At 37.8% G+C, this 23,961-nt stretch overlaps 2 protein-coding genes across 2 annotated transcripts; one reads left to right on the forward strand and one right to left on the reverse strand.

Annotated features, from left to right (window-relative positions):
* Nucleotides 1–309: 309 nt before the first annotated feature.
* On the reverse strand, nucleotides 310–3,212 carry LOC116605482. Its single transcript, XM_048729725.1, has 3 exons — nucleotides 3,105–3,212; nucleotides 1,912–2,089; nucleotides 310–428 (listed from the first exon to the last, which is right to left on the reverse strand). Exons 1-3 carry the CDS (start codon nucleotides 3,132–3,134, stop codon nucleotides 388–390), a joined length of 249 nt encoding a protein of 82 aa, XP_048585682.1. The 5' UTR covers nucleotides 3,135–3,212; the 3' UTR covers nucleotides 310–387.
* Nucleotides 3,213–3,254: 42 nt separating this feature from the next.
* LOC5500603 (T-complex protein 1 subunit delta) lies at nucleotides 3,255–19,630 on the forward strand. Its single transcript, XM_048729723.1, has 14 exons — nucleotides 3,255–3,519; nucleotides 3,606–3,658; nucleotides 10,718–10,807; nucleotides 11,442–11,550; nucleotides 12,462–12,604; nucleotides 13,284–13,405; nucleotides 13,876–14,014; nucleotides 15,160–15,299; nucleotides 15,813–15,909; nucleotides 16,322–16,429; nucleotides 17,895–18,025; nucleotides 18,633–18,867; nucleotides 19,097–19,210; nucleotides 19,427–19,630. Exons 1-14 carry the CDS (start codon nucleotides 3,417–3,419, stop codon nucleotides 19,439–19,441), a joined length of 1,599 nt encoding a protein of 532 aa, XP_048585680.1. The 5' UTR covers nucleotides 3,255–3,416; the 3' UTR covers nucleotides 19,442–19,630.
* The last annotated feature ends 4,331 nt before the right edge of the window (nucleotides 19,631–23,961 follow it).

Genomic DNA, 23,961 nt, shown 5'->3' on the forward strand with positions numbered 1-23,961 from the left:
GCGTAAGAGCAAGTAATTAGCACAAAGAAGCCGTAAAACCATAACAATACGGTCAAACATAAAAACATTATTTTAATGTATTTGTTGTATTAGGATTTGGGGACTGTATACAAGCATTATAGCTAACCTGCGGGGGCGTGAATGAGTCATTTGTATACTCATCACTTCCGGTTCCGGTTTAAGACAATTTTTTTTTTCGCAGTACAAAAAAATCGGTTTCAAATTTCGAAATGAAATTTGAAAACTCAAATCGTTGTCGCCGCGAAGCTCGGAGCCTCTGGTACCCAGGATAAGATAAAATAAGCAGTATATGGATTATGTCTTTTATTTACAATATTATCACATCCCTTTTATTTCTCCTTGGCGGTTTTTTTTCTGTATGCCTCTTCACTTGACAAAAAACCGCATTGTACCAACTCCAAATAAACCTGAAAGCAGAGAGATTGCAGTCAGTGAGTAATTAAGCCTGCGCACATCTTATGTGTTCTAAATGTGTTCAGTTGTGGGACAAGGATTAGAACAGACGCTGTAACACGCTTGAAAGGAAACATGGGACATTTCTGTGATGGGTTGTACTGATGTCCTTGACATGCAGTGAATGCAAAAGTCTTTCAGTTAAAAAATAAGATAAACATTTCTGTGTTTTCAAATTGGTGATTGTTGTGGGAGATATAAAGAGAACACAGACCTCAGCATTTAACCGATTTTCAGACAGACTGTTTATATAAGGCTGGTGTTTGTAGCATGGCACCTTGGGTGAAGGGGAATGCGGTGAAAGGGGGTAGTGGGGGGGAGTGGTACATTGTACACAAAATAAAACAAGGATAAGGGGGATGGTGTGCAATCTAGTGCAGACAGTGGCAACTCACAAAGCGATAAAAGTTAGAAAATAGCAAAAGAATAAATAAATGCATGCACAGAAATGCTTAATGTATGACAGTAAGATACCGTTCATTTTTTAGCGGGGAGAAGGGGGTGGTGGAAAAAAAGGGGAAGAAAAAAAAATGGGTTTAGGGGTTAAAAAATTACAGAAAGAATGGGGGGAGGGACAAAAACACACACTTTTTAGCTACAGCGAATATTTTTATGCAAAGTTGATTGCATCTTTAGAAAAGTTGGAAAAGATTGAAATCCATGTCAATCTCCAACATAGTGTGCCAAAGATTTCACACATTTCAACATTTGGAACAATGTATACTAAATACAAAAACAAAGATTTTAAGCCGCATTGTCACCAGTCTACTTCCGGTCGATTACGTAACAATCTCAGATGATTTTTTAACGGAAAATGCGAAAAATATTTCAAAATATTGAAAGCAGTGTGTCTATTGAAAGTTTCTTCGAGGATGTGATTGATAATTTAGAGCGGATGGCCTGTTAAATGTCTCGGATTCTAATAGATTCTTTTGTCTTTTAACGGTCGAGGTTTCAGTGAGGCGTGCAGTGAGGGGGGTGATTGGAAAATGACCTTTAGGTAGGGGGGGGGGGGGTTCAGGAGAAACAGCTTCAAGGGGGACATAGAAAAAATTACAGATGGTACACTTAATTCAACCACCCCCCTTACCCCACTAAAAGTCCCTAAAACATGAATGGAGTATTTTATAGAGCTCTTGAAAATGTAAAGTAGCCTTACATGTGTTCTAATACAAGTTTTATCATCAAGAGGTAAGACCAGGTACTACTCACAATGAAGGACCACACAAACAAACAAAAGATATAGTACTGACAAAGAGTTACCCCTCCAAGCTAGGCCAAGATAACTAAGAGAAAATGGTCCTCTAAATGTGTAACCACCCCCCCCCCCCTCCAAGCTAGGCCAAGATAACTAAGAGAAAATGGTCCTCTAAATGTGTAACCACACCCCCCCCCTCCTGTTCTCTCTATTTTTCTATAATATGCCTTCTCCCTTACTTATGCCAAATGCAGCCATGGCGACCTTGCCTGCAGGGTTGGTCTTTGGCACTCTTGGCACATAACTTAGAACTAATGCACCAGCTCCATACAGTGTCACCATGCCAACGATCTTACAGCTCAGACAATCAGGGTCATAGGGGATCTGGATCTTTTCCCAGGTCGTCTGATCATTTTTCTGTGAAAAGAAAAGATAATTAAGATGAGTAATAAGAACAAAAAAATGGAAATGGTTTAACTTTTCAAATTTTACAAACATGACTGAAGTAAAATGAAAGATGTGGAATGAATTAGGTAAACGCAATAAAAGAGAATGCAGTCATTGTGTCAGCCTCTCAAGAAAGTTATGCTGTAATTTAGGCCCAAGATACACAAGACTGCCGGGAAGACTATGCCTGCTCTATTGGTACAGGGAAGCTGAATTCTATACTATTTCTAACGCTAGAACTGACATATATAAATATAGTTTTTTGCCTTGTGCACTGAGACTGTGGGACAACCTTCCACAGTCTGTAATTGACATGAGAGGCTGCCCAGAGGCCTTCCACGCTGGGCTTTAGACTCAGGACTGCGCTGCGCACTGACATATTGTACAATAGGTTGCGCAATTTATTAAAGTGAAGTGAAGTGAAGGAAAATTAAAACCAGAAACCAAAATACCTAAACACTAACACACCTCAACTACCGTCATGCAGGACAAGCTTCGTTTGTTGCAAGCTTAAAAAGCATGTGCAGCATTCTTGTAGTTGAGGTAGGTTTCTATGGTAATGCACACTTATTAAAATTATATGCCCTAAAGATGAAAGGTGTTTATAATTAGGCTTTACGACTTACCAGCTACAAAATGTGTATCATTTTAAGGTTCCATGTTTTAGAAAAAAAATAAATTAAAATATCAGAAACCCTAAGCCCCAATTGTCAATACTGGACTCAATGTGATGAGACATCTTTTTATCTCGATCCCCACCAGGAAAAGTAAGCTTATTAGCACCGTGGGGAGTAACATAACAACATAAATTTTTGTCTGGGATTTTTGGGGATCTAAATAATTAAAAAAAAACCTTGTGAGCTTTTTTATCACCAGCTGAGTACTAATATATGTGGTCTCCTGGAAAGAGGTTTGGATCTTTTTCACTATTCCTTTAAGCTATAAGAAAAGAAATACTTTCAATTAAAAAATCGCAGGGTCATACCGTGTCTGATTTTCTTAGATCTTCTGGCATTTTTCTACATGGCCTTTATATTATATTTTACTTCAAAATTAAGTTGAACTGTATGAAACAAGCAGGCGTTCCTTCATACACGCTTGCGCAAACTATAGTTAAATCTACCGCTGGCAGTAAGGTGTTACCGTGGACTCAAGCCGCCATTTTGGGTGCCGGTGTCTAGCTGCAAAAAACCACTTCGGCAGGATTTGAAATCCAAAATCATCCTCGGTTTCAAAACCCATCTATCTTCTCACTACCCAAAATTATATCAAGGGATAACCCAAAAATATATTCAAGATGCCTGAAGCTAAAGCAGGAAGAAATCAATCCCATAAAACTGCCTTCAAAGACAAGGAGAAGCCACAAGAAATTCGTATGACCAATATAACTGCTGCGAAGGGTATGTGAGGGCCGAAATAATTTGCTCATGTATGATGTTTTCCGGCAAGTACAATGTCGACTGATAAACTTTTCGTTGTTTTCTAGCTGTGGCAGATGCTATTCGTACTAGTCTTGGCCCAAAAGGCATGGATAAAATGGTAAGTCGGTGTCGGAATTTTTGACAGATACGAGAAATCACACGTGTTTTGTCGATATAACTTAAGCCTATGTGATTCTAGGGTAAAACTCTCATTGTCTCGTTGCCTTAGCTAGTAGTTTCGTTACTTTCTTCAACATCAAAGTCGTAAAGGGCGTTTATCTGTCATTTTTTCGTTATGTGTATTGTACAGATAGTAATGTTGTACGGCGTTTGACATTTTGATGTCAAGGCAACAATTATTGTACTATTGTGTTCTGAAGCCAGTATCTCATGTTTGCGCCTTAAACTTGTTCCATTAACCTGTGATCCCTCTAGATATATGAAAAATGTTGTGTATTATTTCACGTATGATTCATCTGTCTGTTACATACCTGTGTCTATGATTTCTCTGGAGTTAAACACCTGCCAATTTTGCATGCAATGTTTATTCGAAGTGTCTGGATACCAGAGAGCCATGAACGCATGCCCAAATACTAGATACCCGGCGACTTTTATATTTAAAAAAAAATAGCCATATGAATCTTGTTTAACAATTCAAATCCATGTTGTATTGTCAAAGCACTGTACTGTTTTGACAATCGCTCCCGTGAGGTTCATTTGCTCGAAATTTTTCCAAGTGCCCAGCCTTTGCAAATAGTGACACTTCATGCACCAGAATCGCCTTTAATTTCTTAACAATGCTACAGGGTTTTGGATTGATAAATATGATTCATATGGCTAATTTTACAAAATTATAAAAGTTTCCTGGTATTTGGGCATGCGTTCTCTAGTATCCAGACACTTGGATGTTCATAACACTTAGAGGCTGAACATATCGACATGTTTGTGAAACAGTGAAATCAAACCCCCTTGCAGGCATGTTTCTAAACTCAAATACCCTTTTTTAACTCGGGAATGCGAAGCATTACGAGTTATTGTGGGGACTCTGTTGTCAGTCCATCATTCGACCATTGGATCACTAATCCGTAAACTTTTTATGGTCTTTCTGTGCTTTTGCAAAACAGCAATCCTTAGGTCATCCTGTAAACTTCCGGTGTTCAACTTCCGGTTAAAGCTTAATACTATGACCCATTCACTCCTGGGATAATAGTGCGCGTGATTCACCCTCTCCCTGGGAGTTTTCACAATATTTTTGCAAATTCTCTTGCAGAAAGCAGAACACATTGCAGAAAGCAAAGCACATATGCACAGTAAATTGCGAGACAATATTACAAAAAAGCAAATAGTGCATCTTATTCACTAAAAGACAAGGAATCTGATGGTGTACAAATTAATCTGTAAACAACTAGGAAAATATAAAAACTAGACTATTATTTATCAAGTTTATTTTAGTTTAAATTTGTTCAATTTAGTGAACACAAAGAAACAAAACACAACTTCTTTTGACAAAATTCTTTTTTAATAAATACACAAATCAATACAATATTATAAATAAATGTACTAACAGTATCCCTGAATGCATTACACAAGTTTATTCCACAGATAAGATTTCAAGACTTGTTAAAACAAAGACATTTTATCAACCACAGTTTAATGGTTTCAAAGTGCATGTTCTGAACACAGTGGCGGTTGACCTTTCTAAATCAGTTTTATGTTTAGAGAACAAAATCTTAGTGCTTTCCGTGGATTTCCTAAACTTGTAATCAGTTCACAACATCTTCAATGTACAATCAACCAAAAGTATTGTTTAATTTTTGATTTTCCTTAATTTTTATTTACCAAGAACGGAGGAATATAGAATTGATTCAAATCGTTCGCACAGATTTTGTTAGTCAAGTCTATCGTTCTCAAAGAAGCTAAGTAACATGCAAAATATTCGAGTTAATATATCTAAAAAACCCTTTGTGGCATCCTTGTTACCTAGCAGATGTAATGTGATCCAGTAAAGGTTATTTTTGTACCATTTTGACCTCCTGAAATGAAGTATTTTGTGATGAGAGCAACCATGTAAATTCACACGTCGTCAATTTTTTTAATTCACCCTGGCCTGGTTTAGCTAAATATCATTATACAGATCTTTTCACGAAAATAAGAAGCCTTTATCCATACAGCAGACTTTTAGTGGGTAGATAATTCATTCTTACCAGACTAGAGGCAGTGTTCTGCCTCTAGTGAAACACGGCAAAATCTCAACTGTGAGACTCCAAAATTTAGATTTCGCTGTCAGAATCCCGCCTGAATTCTGATGTCTTTACGCACTGTTTCCCATCATTTTTTAACAAAACGATCCTCTCATGGGCTGTAATTATCCTCTCTAGAGCTTTCATTTCAGGTTTTCTAATTATCTTCCTTTACCAAGCGAGAAAATAATGGAAATATTATTCAACATGGCGGTCGCGAGAGACAAGTGATTTCACTACAAGGCATGGTTCTATTGTTCGGTTGCTAGGATATGCGCAAAAGAGCTCATTTGATTGGTCAATTTTTTGTCATGCTACAGCTGAATTTTCAAAAGCTTTACTCGCCGGGGAGGGGAGCTAGAGGTTTTTTTCTCGTGCGGGCGGTACAGGGCGGTATAGGCAAATATGACTTTTAGGTTGTTTTCCCACCAGGCATTTCAGGGCGGTATAGGAGCGAATGGCATAAAATGGCGTTGGGATCGACCGGTGACCGGTACAGTCATTTGTTTGTAAAGCCGTAATATATATATATAAGTTAGTATTTTCAGAAAAGTCTTCCATGTGGGTTGAGCATGCGCATGCGCCTTCGGCACCTACGTCAATCTATCTTCTACGGTTCAGTCCAATTCAAGTTGTTATTTTGTAAACAAAACAATTAAAATGCTAGCAAAGCTTTTAATTCTCTTTCTTTTAGTACTTGCTGATTCGAGTCTCTAGGTTTTCCCGTTTGATTGTTTGAATTTGTGCTGGAAGAGCGGCTAATAAAACTGCAACTTTTAAGTCCGAGAAACATAAGGTAAAGGATCTGTTAGCTGGGTCTCTTGTCGCAGGGTATTAAGAAAGAAGCCTATGTCCATAGGACAAAATAGAAGAGGATAGATTTCCCCAAATTACTTTTTCACAATTCTTCCCAATCAACTAAACTAAATATCAAACAAAACTCGTACAAACATATGGCCCCCGCTTCTTCATCGAATAACAATTTTGTGTTACTGGTCAACTCAGGCACGTTAGTCTAGCGGTGTGAACACTGGTCTATGACCGCAGCTTCCGGGGTTCGATTCGAACTGAGGGCGCTAATGTGTTTTTTTTTTCTTTTTTATGATAATAATTAATTATACTTTTCTTGGTGTGTCATGACATCGAAAAGAAAAGACATAAGGACATTTTTATGTACTCTCAGCATCTTGAATGTGTTCATGCTTTGTTCACTATCTTGTATATCTTTTATGCACACAAGAACATAACTAGGAAAATACGTTTGCATTCACTAGTTGGCTAAGAGAGCCTTTGATTTATCATAAGCATGCACACTTTTTTGATATTACATTTCAGATCACAGTTGCATAATGGGAATTTCAAACTCTTACTCAACATTGACTGGCTAAATGTCCAAAATCCTTTTTCATTTTGTTCAAACATCAGAGGCTATTGAAAAAGCCCTTTTTCGCTTGCTTTGTTGATGGCTATACACAGAGACATTCTTCAAAAACTGTGTTTGACAAACATGTTCCTGCATTTAGCCAGGACTTATGCACCATCTTACTGATAACAGCTACGTTTTATTAATTTTATCATGTTATGAACTAAGTTAACAGCTACAGTTCACAGCATAACTTTGATGGTGTTATGATGAACTATACAGCATGACTTTGATGGTGTTATGATGAACTATACAGCATGACTTTGGTGGTGTTATGATGAACTATACAGCATGACTTTGGTGGTGTTATGATAAACTATACAGCATGACTTTGGTGGTGTTATAATGAACTATACAGCATGACTTTGATGGTGTTATGATGAACTATACAGCATAACTTTGATGGTGTTATAATAAACTATACAGCATAACTTTGATGGTGTTATGATGAACTATACAGCATGACTTTGGTGGTGTTATGATAAACTATACAGCATGACTTTGGTGGTGTTATAATGAACTATACAGCATGACTTTGGTGGTGTTATGATGAACTATACAGCATGACTTTGATGGTGTTATGATGAACTATACAGCATGACTTTGATGGTGTTATGATGAACTATACAGCATGACTTTGGTGGTGTTATGATGAACTATACAGCATGACTTTGATGGTGTTATGATGAACTATACAGCACGACTTTGATGGTGTTATAATGAACTATACAGCATGACTTTGATGGTGTTATGATAAACTATACAGCATGACTTTGATGGTGTTATGATGAACTATACAGCATGACTTTGATGGTGTTATGATGAACTATACAGCATGACTTTGATGCTGTTATAATAAACTATACAGCATGACTTTGATGGTGTTATAATGAACTATACAGCATGACTTTGATGGTGTTATGATGAACTATACAGCACGACTTTGATGGTGTTATGATGAGCTATACAGCATGACTTTGATGGTGTTATGATGAACTATACAGCATGACTTTGATGGTGTTATGATGAACTATACAGCATGACTTTGATGGTGTTATGATGAACTATACAGCATGACTTTGATGGTGTTATGATGAACTATACAGCATGACTTTGATGGTGTTATGATGAACTATACAGCATGACTTTGATGGTGTTATGATGAACTATACAGCATGACTTTGATGGTGTTATAATAAACTATACAGCATGACTTTGATGGTGTTATGATGAACTATACAGCACGACTTTGATGGTGTTATGATGAACTATACAGCATGACTTTGATGGTGTTATGATGAACTATACAGCATGACTTTGATGGTGTTATGATGAACTATACAGCATGACTTTGATGGTGTTATGATGAACTATACAGCATGACTTTGATGGTGTTATGATGAACTATACAGCATGACTTTGATGGTGTTATAATGAACTATACAGCATGACTTTGATGGTGTTATGATGAGCTATACAGCATGACTTTGATGGTGTTATGATGAACTATACAGCATGACTTTGATGGTGTTATGATGAACTATACAGCACGACTTTGATGGTGTTATGATGAACTATACAGCATGACTTTGATGGTGTTATGATGAACTATACAGCATGACTTTGATGGTGTTATGATGAGCTATACAGCATGACTTTGATGGTGTTATAATAAACTATACAGCATGGCTTTGATGGTGTTATGATGAACTATACAGCATGACTTTGATGGTGTTATGATGAACTATACAGCACGACTTTGATGGTGTTATGATAAACTATACAGCATGACTTTGATGGTGTTATAATAAACTATACAGCATGACTTTGATGGTGTTATGATGAACTATACAGCATGACTTTGATGGTGTTATAATAAACTATACAGCATGACTTTGATGGTGTTATAATGAACTATACAGCATGACTTTGATGGTGTTATAATGAACTATACAGCATGACTTTGATGGTGTTATAATGAACTATACAGCATAACTTTGATGGTGTTATAATGAACTATACAGCATGACTTTGATGGTGTTATGATGAACTATACAGCATGACTTTGATGGTGTTATAATAAACTATACAGCATGACTTTGATGGTGTTATGATGAACTATACAGCATGACTTTGATGGTGTTATAATGAACTATACAGCATGACTTTGATGGTGTTATGATGAACTATACAGCATGACTTTGATGGCGTTATGATGAACTATACAGCATGACTTTGATGGTGTTATAATGAACTATACAGCATGACTTTGATGGTGTTATGATGAACTATACAGCATGACTTTGATGGTGTTATAATAAACTATACAGCATGACTTTGATGGTGTTATGATGAACTATACAGCATGACTTTGATGGTGTTATAATAAACTATACAGCATGACTTTGATGGTGTTATAATGAACTATACAGCATGACTTTGATGGTGTTATAATGAACTATACAGCACTACTTTGATGGTGTTATGATGAGCTATACAGCATGACTTTGATGGTGTTATGATGAACTATACAGCATGACTTTGATGGTGTTATGATGAACTATACAGCATGACTTTGATGGTGTTATGATGAACTATACAGCATGACTTTGATGGTGTTATGATGAACTATACGGCATGACTTTGATGGTGTTATGATGAACTATACAGCATGACTTTGATGGTGTTATAATGAACTATACAGCATGACTTTGGTGGTGTTATAATAAACTATACAGCATGACTTTGATGGTGTTATGATGAACTATACATCATGACTTTGATGGTGTTATAATAAACTATACAGCATGACTTTGATGGTGTTATAATAAACTATACAGCATGACTTTGATGGTGTTATAATAAACTATACAGCACGACTTTGATGGTGTTATAATAAACTATACAGCACGACTTTGATGGTGTTATAATAAACTATACAGCATGACTTTGATGGTGTTATGATGAACTATACAGCATGACTTTGATGGTGTTATGATGAACTATACAGCATGACTTTGATGGTGTTATAATAAACTATACAGCATGACTTTGATGGTGTTATAATAAACTATACAGCATGACTTTGATGGTGTTATGATGAACTATACAGCATGACTTTGATGGTGTTATAATAAACTATACAGCATGACTTTGATGGTGTTATGATGAACTATACAGCATGACTTTGATGGTGTTATGATGAACTATACAGCATGACTTTGATGGTGTTATGATGAACTATACAGCATGACTTTGATGGTGTTATAATGAACTATACAGCATGACTTTGATGGTGTTATGATGAACTATACAGCATAACTTTGATGGTGTTATAATAAACTATACAGCATGACTTTGATGGTGTTATAATAAACTATACAGCATGACTTTGGTGGTGTTATAATAAACTATACAGCATGACTTTGATGGTGTTATAATAAACTATACAGCATAACTTTGATGGTGTTATAACAAACTATACAGCATGACTTTGATGGTGTTATGTCCACAGATCCAGGGTGGCAATGGAGATGTGACTATCACAAATGACGGTGCCACCATCCTCAAGCAGATGCAGGTCCTCCATCCTGCTGCTAGAATGGTAAGTGATTTCTTCCTTGCGAGGGATTTACAAACACTGATTTTAGTACCCCTTAAACTTTAATTTTACTCAATAACTGTATATGTTTATACAAATGTAATAAGGTATTTTAGCCCACCACATGAAAAATGTTTGGAGACATTTTATATTGTGAGATGACAATGCTCCACAGCTACTGTCTAACTATCCTCACAAATTTTGAATCACAGCATTTTGCCATTTTAACCTGTCAAGATAATGTGTGCTGATAGAAAACTGGAAGTACACAGGCTAAAGCTTGAGCTTACGTTGTCCCATACACTCTTTTTTTATGAACCTTTCATAAGAACATCCAGGCTGAGATTCTCCAAACTTTAAGAACATGCCGAGGCTCAGATAGCAGCAAAATATGGCTTTTTTTTAGTCTGATGTGTTCTAAACTCCAGTGTTAAATTGTGTTCATTAATAACAACCTTAAATATTATATTGCTATGATCAATTGTGTAATTTTCCTCCTAATGAGCCTTGATTTATTTTGAAATTAGACGTTCTTATAAAAAAAGAGTGTATATTGATAGCAATAATGTCATAACCTGCTGTTTCTCACCTTTTCCTGGAATATGCACATGTGTCAATAATAACTTTCTGTTTTAAGCTCGTTGAGTTATCCAAAGCTCAGGACATAGAGGCTGGGGATGGGACAACTACTGTGGTGGTCATCGCCGGCAGTCTGCTGAACGCAGCAGCGAAACTTTTAGAAAGAGGTAGGAACGCCTCGATTATACTGGCTTATACTGGTTTCTAAACTTTTAGAAAGAGGTAGGAACGGCTCGATTATACTGGCTTATACTGGTTTCTAAACTTTTAGAAAGAGGTAGGAACGCCTCGATTATACTGGTTTTCCCTGGGAAACCCAGGGGTATTTCCCTCTAATGTTTCACTCGTGAGAAAAATAACCCCTGGGGAACAGGGGATGTATTTTTCTTAATTAATACAACAATTTCCAATGAATAACTCTGCTTTTTATAGCAATAATATTTAAAAGTGCTTCACCTTCAGCTAAAATCAATGTTGCCTATATATGATATAGCTAGCTATGACTTTTTTAGAGGAAACAATAAACTGTATTTGCCCCTATACAATATATGCTTTTTTACTCCCAAAATGACCTTGAAAAATAGGTCTGTATTATATGTGGGACCTTTTGCTCTTAGTGTAATTAAAAGCGAAAATATATTAAAATCCCATTGTGGGTGAGAAACAGTCACAAAGTTGCTTGAAAATAATAAAAGTTATTCCCAATGAAGAGTATCTTTTAAATTTCCTCATCATGTGTTCTGTAAGGAAATAGGCCAAAAAAAACTTGCTAGAAAAACAGCAATTATTTATGCTTTCTTAACAATTTTCTTGTTGTCTGCCATGTTGGAATTTACTTGACCTAGTCCCTCCGCACCTTGTCAAAAATGGAAAAGATTGCTGTGAACGAACAAGCTCGCATTTTGATGTTCAATGTAAAAATACAAACATTCAACCATGAGAATAACAGCTTTACATGGGTGCGTATTATACGCAGGTAAAAATGGTCGAGGTAAAATAACATTGTTTAGAAACTTTTCCTCACAGTCAAGGTAATTTGGCAATGATTATAGAAACATTTTTGTTATATTATCCTAAGGAATTCACCCCACAACTGTTTCCGAGTCATTTGAACTTGCGTCAAGAAAAGCAGTGGAGATCCTTAGTGGGATGTCAACACCTCTTGCCCTAAACGACCGAGAGTCTCTTCTAAAAAGTGCAACAACCTCACTAAACTCCAAGGTAACTTAATCAGTTCCACTATGTACCTCTCGCCCTAAAAGACAGAGAGTCTCTTCTAAAAAGTGCAACAACCTCACTAAACTTCAAGGTAACTGAATCAGTTCCAGTATGTGTGTTTGAGGACATGACAGAAAAACCTGGAAAATGTGCAATTCGAGATAGAGAAAGAAGACAATATCTCACAATGACCATCGTTTCCTTGTATTCCAGAATGATTTTCAAAACACAAATAATGTGAGGCAAAAATGCACATACCCAGATTTTGGCTTTTTTTCTTGATCATCCTTGCACTATGTATGGGCTTAGGGACAAAAAGCTCAATGACACTTTACAAAAAGTTGCATCAATTTAAAAAGTCACAATTGTGTTTTTTTTTTGTTTGCTATTACTTACTAAGTACTTGGAGAAATTTTCTGCCTGATAAGATGTGAAATGGGCTTCTCTGAAGCGTCATGTCATGTCTTTCTGTCAGGTCGTGTTTGAGATATACATTACGTCAAACTTTTTATGCCAATGGCAAAGCAGGCACCTTATTGGGGGACAGAGTTTATTTTTAGTTTGCTCAGTTATCTGTAAAAAACAATCAGATAATATCTACAATATTTGTAAAAAGTAATACAGGTGGAATTTTCTGAGATTCACTAATTTTAGTAAATATGTGTTTTTTCTTGATTTTTAGGTTGTTTCTCAATACTCCAATCTTCTAGCTCCCATTTCAGTAGATGCTGTTCTTAAAGTTATAAACCCATCTGTTGTTGATAATGTTGACCTAAGAGACATCAGAATAGTGAAAAAACTTGGGTGAGTACAATTGATGTGTCTTCTGTGTGATTTTTACTCCCTTTTAGATATAAATAGAACATTTTCAACAATAATGATACAAAAATATGACAAAACCCACATGAAACCCACAACTAGAATTCAGATGAACTATTGCAGTTTTCTTTCTGTTTTAATTGGCCACCAATGGCAAAGTTTAAAGAAAGTTAGCAAACCATGATTTGGAAATCATAGTTTTATTGACATGGACTTTATAGCTACAAGTTTTAAAAAAATTGCTTAAATGATTCAGAATGAATGAAGCCAGAAGGTAATTGAGCTGTTGGAAATCATTAGGAGAGAGTTTAAAACTATTGTCTACTACTCGGATTACTAGGTTACTATTTAGGTGGCAACAATGGCATGAACCTGTTTTTAACTTCAACTGAAAGCTTCGATCCAATACCAGGGTCCAAGAATACAAACCAAATGAGAATATTTCGTATTTTCAGCGGCACTGTGGAGGATACTGAGTTAGTTGAAGGGCTAGTCCTACAACAAAAGATATCTCATCTTGCTGGAGGCATCTCCCAAGTAGAGAAAGCCAAGATTGGACTTATTCAGTTCTGCATCTCACCACCCAAAACAGACGTGAGTCTCTTGATTCCTGTTCTACATTGTACAGGATCCCAAAACAGACTTGAGTCTCTTGATTTCTGTTCTACATTGTACAGGATCCCAAAACAGACTCCAGTCTCTTGATTTCTGTTCTACATTGTACAGGATCCCAAAACAGACTGGAGTCTCTTGATTTCTGTTCTACATTGTACAGGATCCCAAAACAGACTCCAGTCTCTTGATTTCTGTTCTACATTGTACAAGATCCCAAAAGAGACTCAAGTCTCTTGATTTCTGTTCTACATTGTACAGGATCCCAAAACAGACTGGAGTCTCTTGATTTCTGTTCTACATTGTACAGGATCCCAAAACAGACTCCAGTCTCTTGATTTCTGTTCTACATTGTACAGGATCCCAAAACAGACTGGAGTCTCTTGATTTCTGTTATACATTGTACAGGATCCCAAAACAGACTCGAGTCTCTTGATTTCTGTTCTACATTGTACAGGATCCCAAAACAGACTCGAGTCTCTTGATTCATGTTATACATTGTACAGGATCCCAAAACAGACTCAAGTCTCTTGATTTCTGTTCTACATTGTACAGGATCCCAAAACAGACTCCAGTCTCTTGATTTCTGTTCTACATTGTACAGGATCCCAAAACAGACTGGAGTCTCTTGATTTCTGTTCTACATTGAACAGGATCCCAAAACAGACTAGAGTCCCTTGATTTCTGTTCTACATTGTACAAGATCCCAAAACAGACTCCAGTCTCTTGATTTCTGTTCTACATTGTACAGGATCCCAAAACAGACTGGAGTCTCTTGATTTCTGTTCTACATTGTACAGGATCCCAAAACAGACTCCAGTCTCTTGATTTCTGTTCTACATTGTACAGGATCCCAAAACAGACTGGAGTCTCTTGATTTCTGTTCTACATTGTACAGGATCCCAAAACAGACTGGAGTCTCTTGATTTCTGTCCTACATCGTACAGGGATCAGTTTGAATGTACACAGCTCTTTTTATGAAACTAAAAATAAGCATGCAAAATGTTCTACTTTGGATTGCATAGAATTATCTTGCTCTTGCAATTTGAATTTGCATTGGACTTCACCCTATTGATCTGCTGATTACAATCACCTGTGCAATTGACTCTTCTGTGTTATCATTGCAGATGGAAAACCAAGTGATTGTCAGTGACTATGCCCAAATGGACCGTGTTCTTCGTGAAGAGCGTCAATATATCCTGGAAATCTGCAAGAAAATCAAGAAGGCAGGATGTAATGTTCTCCTAATACAGAAATCTATTCTAAGGTAGGTCATGTATATACTTTTCAATAGGCCATTCCAAGTGCACGCTTGCACATGCATTACAACAGAACCCTACCTCAACTATCAGATACAGCACACACCTTTTTAAGCTTGCACCTAGCCAAACACACGCTGCCTGATAATAGTAGAGGTAGGTTTCCATGTAGAGTGTAAGTGCATGGTTATACCAGGAATGCCCTATTCATGTCAATTGTGTACATAGTTCAGTCACAACTTGATAAGCAGAGTGATATTGAATTTTCATTCAGTATATTTCCCAATTGTAAAACAGTATAATGAAGTTACCAGTTATGATGCTATGTTCACCAATTAATGAACCAGCCCAATTAACTAACAGTTACAAGTAGGCATGATGTTAAATTTTGTGTGTGATGTGTTTCAGTAAATAAATCATCATGATGATGACTAGTTTATTTTAATTTTATGAGGCCATTCTCCTATGTAAAAGGGCAGATATGAGAGGTATTTGTCTTTATTTTTGTCTTATCTTTTCAGGGATGCTGTGAATGATCTTGCTCTACACTTCCTCTCAAAGATGAAGATTCTTGTTGTGAGAGATATAGAAAGAGATGAGATTGAGTTTATTTGCAAGGTGGGTATTTGTGCTACATACAGTATGCTGTACTGTTTGGCAGATGCCACTGTAGCCACCCTGTATGTGTGAGAGGCATGAATGTCAATCAGAGATGTGTCACATGCACACCAGTTCCTCATCTCTCTTCAAACTTTGTACTTGTATGATGTTTTCTTCAAATATTTTTGTTGGCTGTTACTCTTCCACTCCTACCTAAGGAACCCTTTATAAGTTTTTACTGTACTTCATAGTTAAGCCTGTTGACCTCATCGGAACACCAAACTATCTTTTTCAGGACATTTTACAAGCCCTAATGGAGTTGTAGAGCATTGCCTGGATCTATGTATTGTGTATTTATTTTGCAGACCATAGGATGCAAGCCCATTGTAGAGCATTGCCTGAATCTATGTATTGTGTATTTATCTTGCAGAGCATAGGATGCAAGCCCATTGCCAGCTTGGACCATTTCAACCCTGATATGCTAGCTAGTGCTGAGCTTGTGGAAGAGGTGTCCGTAGGGACCAGCAAGGTGGTCAAGGTATATATTACTACTTGTTTAGAATAGTATATGATGTAATAATAATGATAGCTAGTACGGAGTTCGTGGAAGAGGTGTCCGTAGGGACCAGCAAGGTGGTCAAGGTATATATTACTACTTGTTTAGAATAGTATATGATGTAATAATAATGATAGCTAGTACGGAGTTCGTGGAAGAGGTGTCCGTAGGGACCAGCAAGGTGGTCAAGGTATATATTACTACTTGTTTAGAATAGTATATGATGTAATAATAATGATAGCTAGTGCGGAGTTCGTGGAAGAGGTGTCCGTAGGGACCAGCAAGGTGGTCAAGGTATATATTACTTCTTGTTTAGAATAGTATATGATGTAATAATAATGATAGCTAGTACGGAGTTCGTGGAAGAGGTGTCCATAGGGACCAGCAAGGTGGTCAAGGTATATATTACTTCTTGTTTAGAATAGTATATGATTTAATAATAATGATAGCTAGTGCAGAGTTCGTGGAAGAGGTGTCCGTAGGGACCAGCAAGGTGGTCAAGGTATATATTACTTCTTGTTTAGAATAGTATATGATGTAATAATAATGCTAGCTAGTGCGGAGTTCGTGGAAGAGGTGTCCATAGGGACCAGCAAGGTGGTCAAGGTATATATTACTTTTTGTTTAGAATAGTATATGATGTAATAATAATGATAGCTAGTGCTGAGCTCGTGGAAGAGGTGTCCGTAGGGACCAGCAAGGTGGTCAAGGTATATTACTTGTTGTTTAGAATAGTATATGATGTAATAATAATGATAGCTAGTGCGGAGCTCGTGGAAGAGGTGTCCATAGGGACCAGCAAGGTGGTCAAGGTATATATTACTTTTTGTTTAGAATAGTATATGATGTAATAATAATGATAGCTAGTGCGGAGTTAGTGGAAGAGGTGTCCATAGGGACCAGCAAGGTGGTCAAGGTATATATTACTTTTTGTTTAGAATAGTATATGATGTAATAATAATGATAGCTAGTGCGGAGCTCGTGGAAGAGGTGTCCATAGGGACCAGCAAGGTGGTCAATTTATATATTACTTTTTGTTTAGAATAGTATATGATGTAATAATAATGATAGCTAGTGCTGAGCTCGTGGAAGAGGTGTCCGTAGGGACCAGCAAGGTGGTTAAGGTATATTACTTCTTGTTTAGAATAGTATATGATGTAATAATAATGATAGCTAGTGCTGAGCTCGTGGAAGAGGTGTCCATAGGGACCAGCAAGGTGGTCAAGGTATATATTACTTCTTGTTTAGAATAGTATATGATGTAATAATAATAATGATTAAAATAATGATGATGATGATTTTATGACAACCAACTATCAGTTACTACATATATTTGGGGTTTTGATTTATTCAAACATGGTGTATCTATTCCTGGTAACACATGCTTAAGCATTCTTTAATTTTGTGTTTTGGTCTTGTCTCCTGTTTTGGTCTTGTCTCCTGTCAGATCACAGGTGTATCTAACCCGGGTAACACTGTGAGCGTTCTAGTACGTGGTTCAAATAAGCTTGTTCTAGAAGAGGCTGACAGATCACTCCATGATGCTCTGTGTGTGATACGCTGCCTTGTCAAGAAGAGGTATGTAGCAGTGAAGAAAGGTGAAGACCCAGATACTACACAACAGGAGAGAAAGCCCCCCAAGTGTAACATTCTAATCTACTTGCATTAATACTTTCAACACATAAACGATCACCAGCAATCACATTAGATGTATAGATTGAGCTCAAGTAGGATTGCTTGAAGGTTCAAAAGCCTCAAGGAAACACATTTTTCAAAATGTACAACATATCCTATATCATAAACATACATTTGCGATCGTGGAAGATAGCAAACATAAAATACATTTTTCTGACACTTACTCTATACAGACTTGTGTAGATTTTACTCCCTTTTTTTACGCTAATTCATTCTTTCAGTCTGACTCTGAGCTAAGCTCGCAAGCATTTCCAAGCCTGCTTGGTCAGTGCAGCTCCCACTGAATTGTTTAACTAGCCCGCTCCAGACCGAGAGAAACTTCGGCACCATGGGGAATGCGGCACGTAAATGTGCAAGGAACACTGTGCTGGCTAGTGGGCTATGTCTTGTTCAAACTATACCACAACCAGCAATTACCGCCACAGGCCTCTAAAGAGGACAAGCCTATGGTATCCAAGCTATGTGACCCGAAATCTGTTTTCCTTTCCAGGGCGCTCATTGCTGGTGGCGGTGCGCCGGAGATCGAGGTCGCCCTCCGTCTGGCTGAGTACTCTCAGACCCTGACAAGCATGGATGCGTACTGTGTGCGTGCATTTGCCGAGGCGCTTGAGATCATCCCATACACGCTGGCCGAGAATGCGGGCCTCAACCCCATTGCCACGGTAACCGAGCTCAGGAATAGGCATGCGCAGGGTGAGGTGACTGCTGGAATCAACGTGCGAAAGGTGAGCCTGTCAGAAAATGTCATCAACATTTGGTTTTAAAAAGCAAAAGTCGTCCGCGTGATCGATATGCGATATTTTGCGAGTTATTCTGGAATCTAGAGCTTGTAAACAAACGAATCTATTTTCCGTCTCGTGCTGCGGGAGTTGCATAACAAGATCATAAAACTCTGAACCCTGTATACCTAAAACGATGTATTGAAAGTTGAAATAACTGTGCTCTTGTGTGTAGGGTACGATCACCAACATCCTGGAGGAGAATGTGCTTCAGCCTCTCCTTGTATCCACTAGTGCCGTGCAACTCGCCTCCGAGACCGTGAGGAGCATTCTCAAGATCGACGATATCGTGAGTGAACTCGCTACCCCTAAACCCGCTAGCATACATCCCCACCCCCACACCATCCCGGGTGCGCGCTAAAGCACACAACTCGCCCTCAGGGATCGCATGGAGAAACATTTTTTTAAATGGTTCTCACTTAAAAGTGTTGTAAAATCGACGCTATCGATTTTAGGGTAGGTTTTAGGGATAGCTTTTAATCCGACACCGTATGTCTCGTTGCAGGTGAATACAAGATGAGAATGGACGCCTGCCTTGGAATTAGTGTTTCCCAAAACAGTAGTATCCGTCACACTGCGAGTCAGCGGTCCCACGGACCGCTTCTTATGCCTAACTGACGATAAGTTTGAGCGCCGCAGTTTTGGAGCTCTGTGTAAAGATATATCATGTATGAATCATGTTATGCCAATAAAAGCATCGACTAAGCAATTTTGTTGTTGTTTTATTTGTTTTTACGAAGTAAGTAGAATAGCAAGTGATAGCGGATATCCCAAAAATATGGTAGCAAATATTGGTAACCCATCGACTCGAGTTTTCGGGACGCGATATCCGTCCGTCCGTCCCTAAAAAGCATTGTATGATAACCAACTTGCCAGGTGTCATGTTTGTGTCGAGGGGTTCAAAAATATGGTCACGTGACTTGTGACGTCAGCAAAACTATTCCGATTTTATTAAAGCCGCATTGGTTCCGGTGATTTTAAACGGTAAACACGAAAAATATTGAAAGTATCTATTTGGAGTTCTTTGAGGATGTGATTGATAATTTAGAGCGGATGGCCCTCGGATTCTAATATGGTTTTCGTCGGACCTTCAGAAGTAAAAAGCTGACAATGCGGAACATAAAACATAAAATATCCGTATCTCATGAACGAAACATGACCACCAATCTTGGTATGTGTCGTGAATGGGATGAACGTGATAGAGACGTCACTAGAAGCAAAAATATGCTGACGTCATTAAAATAAAAATATTTTATTAAAGAAACCTCGTATGACAACCAAATTCGAGGTGTCATGTTGGTTTCAAAGAAATTGCTTCGATATGAACACGTGATTATGACGTCATCAATGACGTCACTAGAAGCAAAAAAATATGCTGACGTCATCAAAATAAAAAAAAATATTTCATTAAAGAAACATCGTATGACAACCAAACTCAGTTGTCATGTAGATGTCAAAGAAATTGCTCCAATATGGTCACGTGATTGTGACGTCATCAATAACGTCACTAGAGGCAAAATATGCTGACGTCATTATAATAAAAAAACATCTCGTGGAAGAAACAACAACCTAACTTAGTAGGTGTCATGTATGTGCCAAGATATGGTCACGTGATGTGTGACGTCACTTTCAGCAAAACTATCCCGATGTCATATCTATAAGACATCGGGATAGTGGCCGTGTGATTGTTGACGTCATCAATGACACACGCAAAAATATGCTTACGTCAACAAAATATAAAGATATACATATTTCATGAAAAAAACATCGTACGACAACCAAACTTGGTAGGTGTCATGTATGTTTCAAGTGTGGTGCAATGAGATGGTCACGTAACCTGATGCCGAAACACCGTATGACAACTAAACTTGTTATGTGTCATGTAGATGTCAAGAGTGGGGCGAAGGTGGTATAACAAGTTGGTCGCGTGATCTGTGAAATCGTTGACATCGCCAAAAACAGAAATATAATATTATTTAATATTTCTTAAATTATTAAGCAAAATAAGCAAAGATTTGGGCGTTCGGAGCTCCGCTATTAGGCGATGCCTAAATCTATATATTATTGTTTATGAAAAAAGGTCATCCTGTCAAACAAGAAAAGTATTGTCACCCGGCAACACGGCAAGTAACGCAAACTAACGAAACATATTATTTTTTTATAAATAAATATTTTATACTAATTAGCTCAAAGCATTTTGTTCAGTTCACCTATCGCTTTTTGACAGGGTAACAAAAAAACGGTCAGAAATTGTTTGGCAAGCAGTAGACCTATAAGGGACGGACCATCGGAAAAGTTAAACACGCACGCGCACTATAAAAGGGAGCTCCCTAGGAAAGCTCCAAAATATGTCAATCAAATCAGTCGAGTCAAGACTTCAAAGCGTGCGGACGTGTTTCACGGAGCTCCCGACAAACCAGAAAATGAGTCGAGCTACAGTGCAAGTAAGTAATAATTTGGTCAGGGGGCAACCGTGGCAAGCTGTTACATAGAAGACAGTGGGCAAGCGGGGACAGCTATTACATAAAAGTCAATGGGCAACCGTGGCCAGCTGTTACATAAAAGTCAATGGGCAACCGTGGACAGCTGTTACATAGAAGTCGGTGGGCAAACGTGGCCAGCTGTTACATAGAGGTCATTGGGCAACCGTGGACAGCTGTTACATAGAAGTCAGTTGGCAACCGTGGACAGCTATTAAATAAAAACCAGTGGTCAACCGTGGACAGCTGTTACATAGAAGTCAGTGGGCAACCGTGGACAGCTGTTACATGGAAGTCAGTGGGCAACCGTGGACAGCTGTTACATAGAAGTCGGTGGGCAACCGTGGACAGCTGTTACATAAAAGTCGGTTGGCAACCGTGGACAGCTGTTACATAGAAGTCAGTGGGTAACCGTGGACAGCTGTTACATAGAAGTCAGTGGGCAACCGTGGGCAGCTGTTACAGAGGTCAGTGGGCAAACGTGGACAGCTGTTACAGAGAAGTCAGTGGGCAACCGTGGACATCTGTTACATAGAAGTCAGTGGGCAACCGTGGACAGCTGTTACATAGAAGTCAGTGGGCAACCGTGGACATCTGTTACATAGAAGTCAGTGGGCAACCGTGGACAGCTGTTACATAGAAGTCAGTGGGCAACCGTGGACAGCTGTTACAGAGACAAACTCTTCCAAGGTCAGAGCCTTCGCGTCATCCTTCTTAAAAGATACAAACTCTTCCAAAATCAGAGCTTCGTCGGTCATCATCCTTCCTTACAAGATATAACGTCGTTGAAGATAAGTTTTGTTATTTGCAAATGAAAAAAAAAAAACTTTTCGGGGACCCCGAGTCAGATTCCAAGCGCAACTGTTAATTTACGATGGAAAATCTAATTTTCTTGCCGAAAAGTTGTTTGGTCGGCATTAAACAGTAAAGAGAAAATAAACTAAAAATGCATTTATACAAAAAGAAACCTACTGTTTGGTTTCTTTTTTTGAATTATTGAATGCTTTTATCGGAACTATTTTTCTCGTTTCTCATTTATTATACAAGTGTGGCGAAATTTCATTGCCGTAAAAGTGAATTTTCTATAAACCAACCATTATTTTTTCAGGTTTCCACTTACGTATTCATTCCTATTTACAGGGGAGCTTTCTTTTGTTCGTTATAGCGATGCAACAATTGATTATCAATATGGATCAAGAAGAAGGTAATCTATTTTTAACATTTATGTTTAATGCAAAATCCCTAGAAGAAACTACCGTAAATTAAAACCAGAAGACTACTCGATTGGATATGTAATAGAAGTAGAATATTAGGCTATAAATCTCATTTCATAATCATTATAAATACGCAAGTCATCCTCCATAGCATGTAACAGTAATACACTAATAACGACGTTTAGAGGAAACTTACTTTCCTTCTTCAGGTTGACCAGTGATTGGAGCCTGTGGTCCGAATCTGCGACACAATCTGCAGCAAGGTCCTCCAGAAGATACACAATTACAACAGGATTTGCGAAAAGGACCAACCTCGCCCATGTTGTTTCTCAGCCCCTGACAGCCCCACTAACAATGGATGGTTGAGAAACCTTAATACGCTATTAAGCACAAACGTGCGAAGGAGTTATCTTTTTTTAAAAAGAAATGAAACAAGAATTACTTCTCAAGTACTCCATGACGCAAACTTATTTTGAAATTTTAAAACACCAGTACCAAACTCCAAATACCAAATACCAAACCCCCTAATCATGTTGGAAAGTAGATATAATACAGCAACACTGTACTATGTCCGCTATATCTACTAATGTTAAAATTGTGCAAATACAATAGAAAGAAAGCTATAGCAAAGACAAATAATACAATATTCATAAAAATTGGGGCGCTCAATACAGAAACATTAGGAAAATATTGGGGGACACAGCCATGCCCCTCCTGATCATTTCCTTTATATGTTTTTATTAAAGTAAATCACTTACAAATGCCAAAAAGTGAACATTTAACAACGGTGAATACGATATTCAAAGTGCATAACGAGTTACCTGCTGTACTGTCAAGTTGCCTTCTATATGTTTTTATTAAAGTAAATCACGTACAAATGCCAAAAAGTGAACATTTAACAACGATGAATGCGATTTTCTAAGTGCATAACAAGTTACCTGCTGTACTGTCGAGTTGCCTTAAGTAAATCACGTATAAGTACCAAAAAGTGAACATTTAACAACGACGTATACGATATTCCCAGCGCATAACGAGTTACCTGCTGTACTGTCGAGTTGCCTGCTATACGTTTTTAATACAATATTCCCAGTGCATAACGAGTTACCTTCTGTACTGTCGAGTTGCCTGCTATATGTTTTTATAAAAGATAATCACGTACAAATGCCGAAAAGTAAACATTTAGCAACGGACAAAAACGATATTCACAGTATATAACGAGTTAGCTGCTGTACTATTGAGTTGCCTGCTATATGTTTTTAATAAATATAAACACGTACAAATGCCAAAAAGTGAAGCTGTAACAACAACGAATACAATATTCCCAGTGTATAACGAGTTACCTGCTG

Source organism: Nematostella vectensis, chromosome 7 (assembly GCF_932526225.1).
Source record: "Nematostella vectensis chromosome 7, jaNemVect1.1, whole genome shotgun sequence".
NCBI classification, from domain to species: domain Eukaryota; kingdom Metazoa; phylum Cnidaria; class Anthozoa; order Actiniaria; family Edwardsiidae; genus Nematostella; species Nematostella vectensis.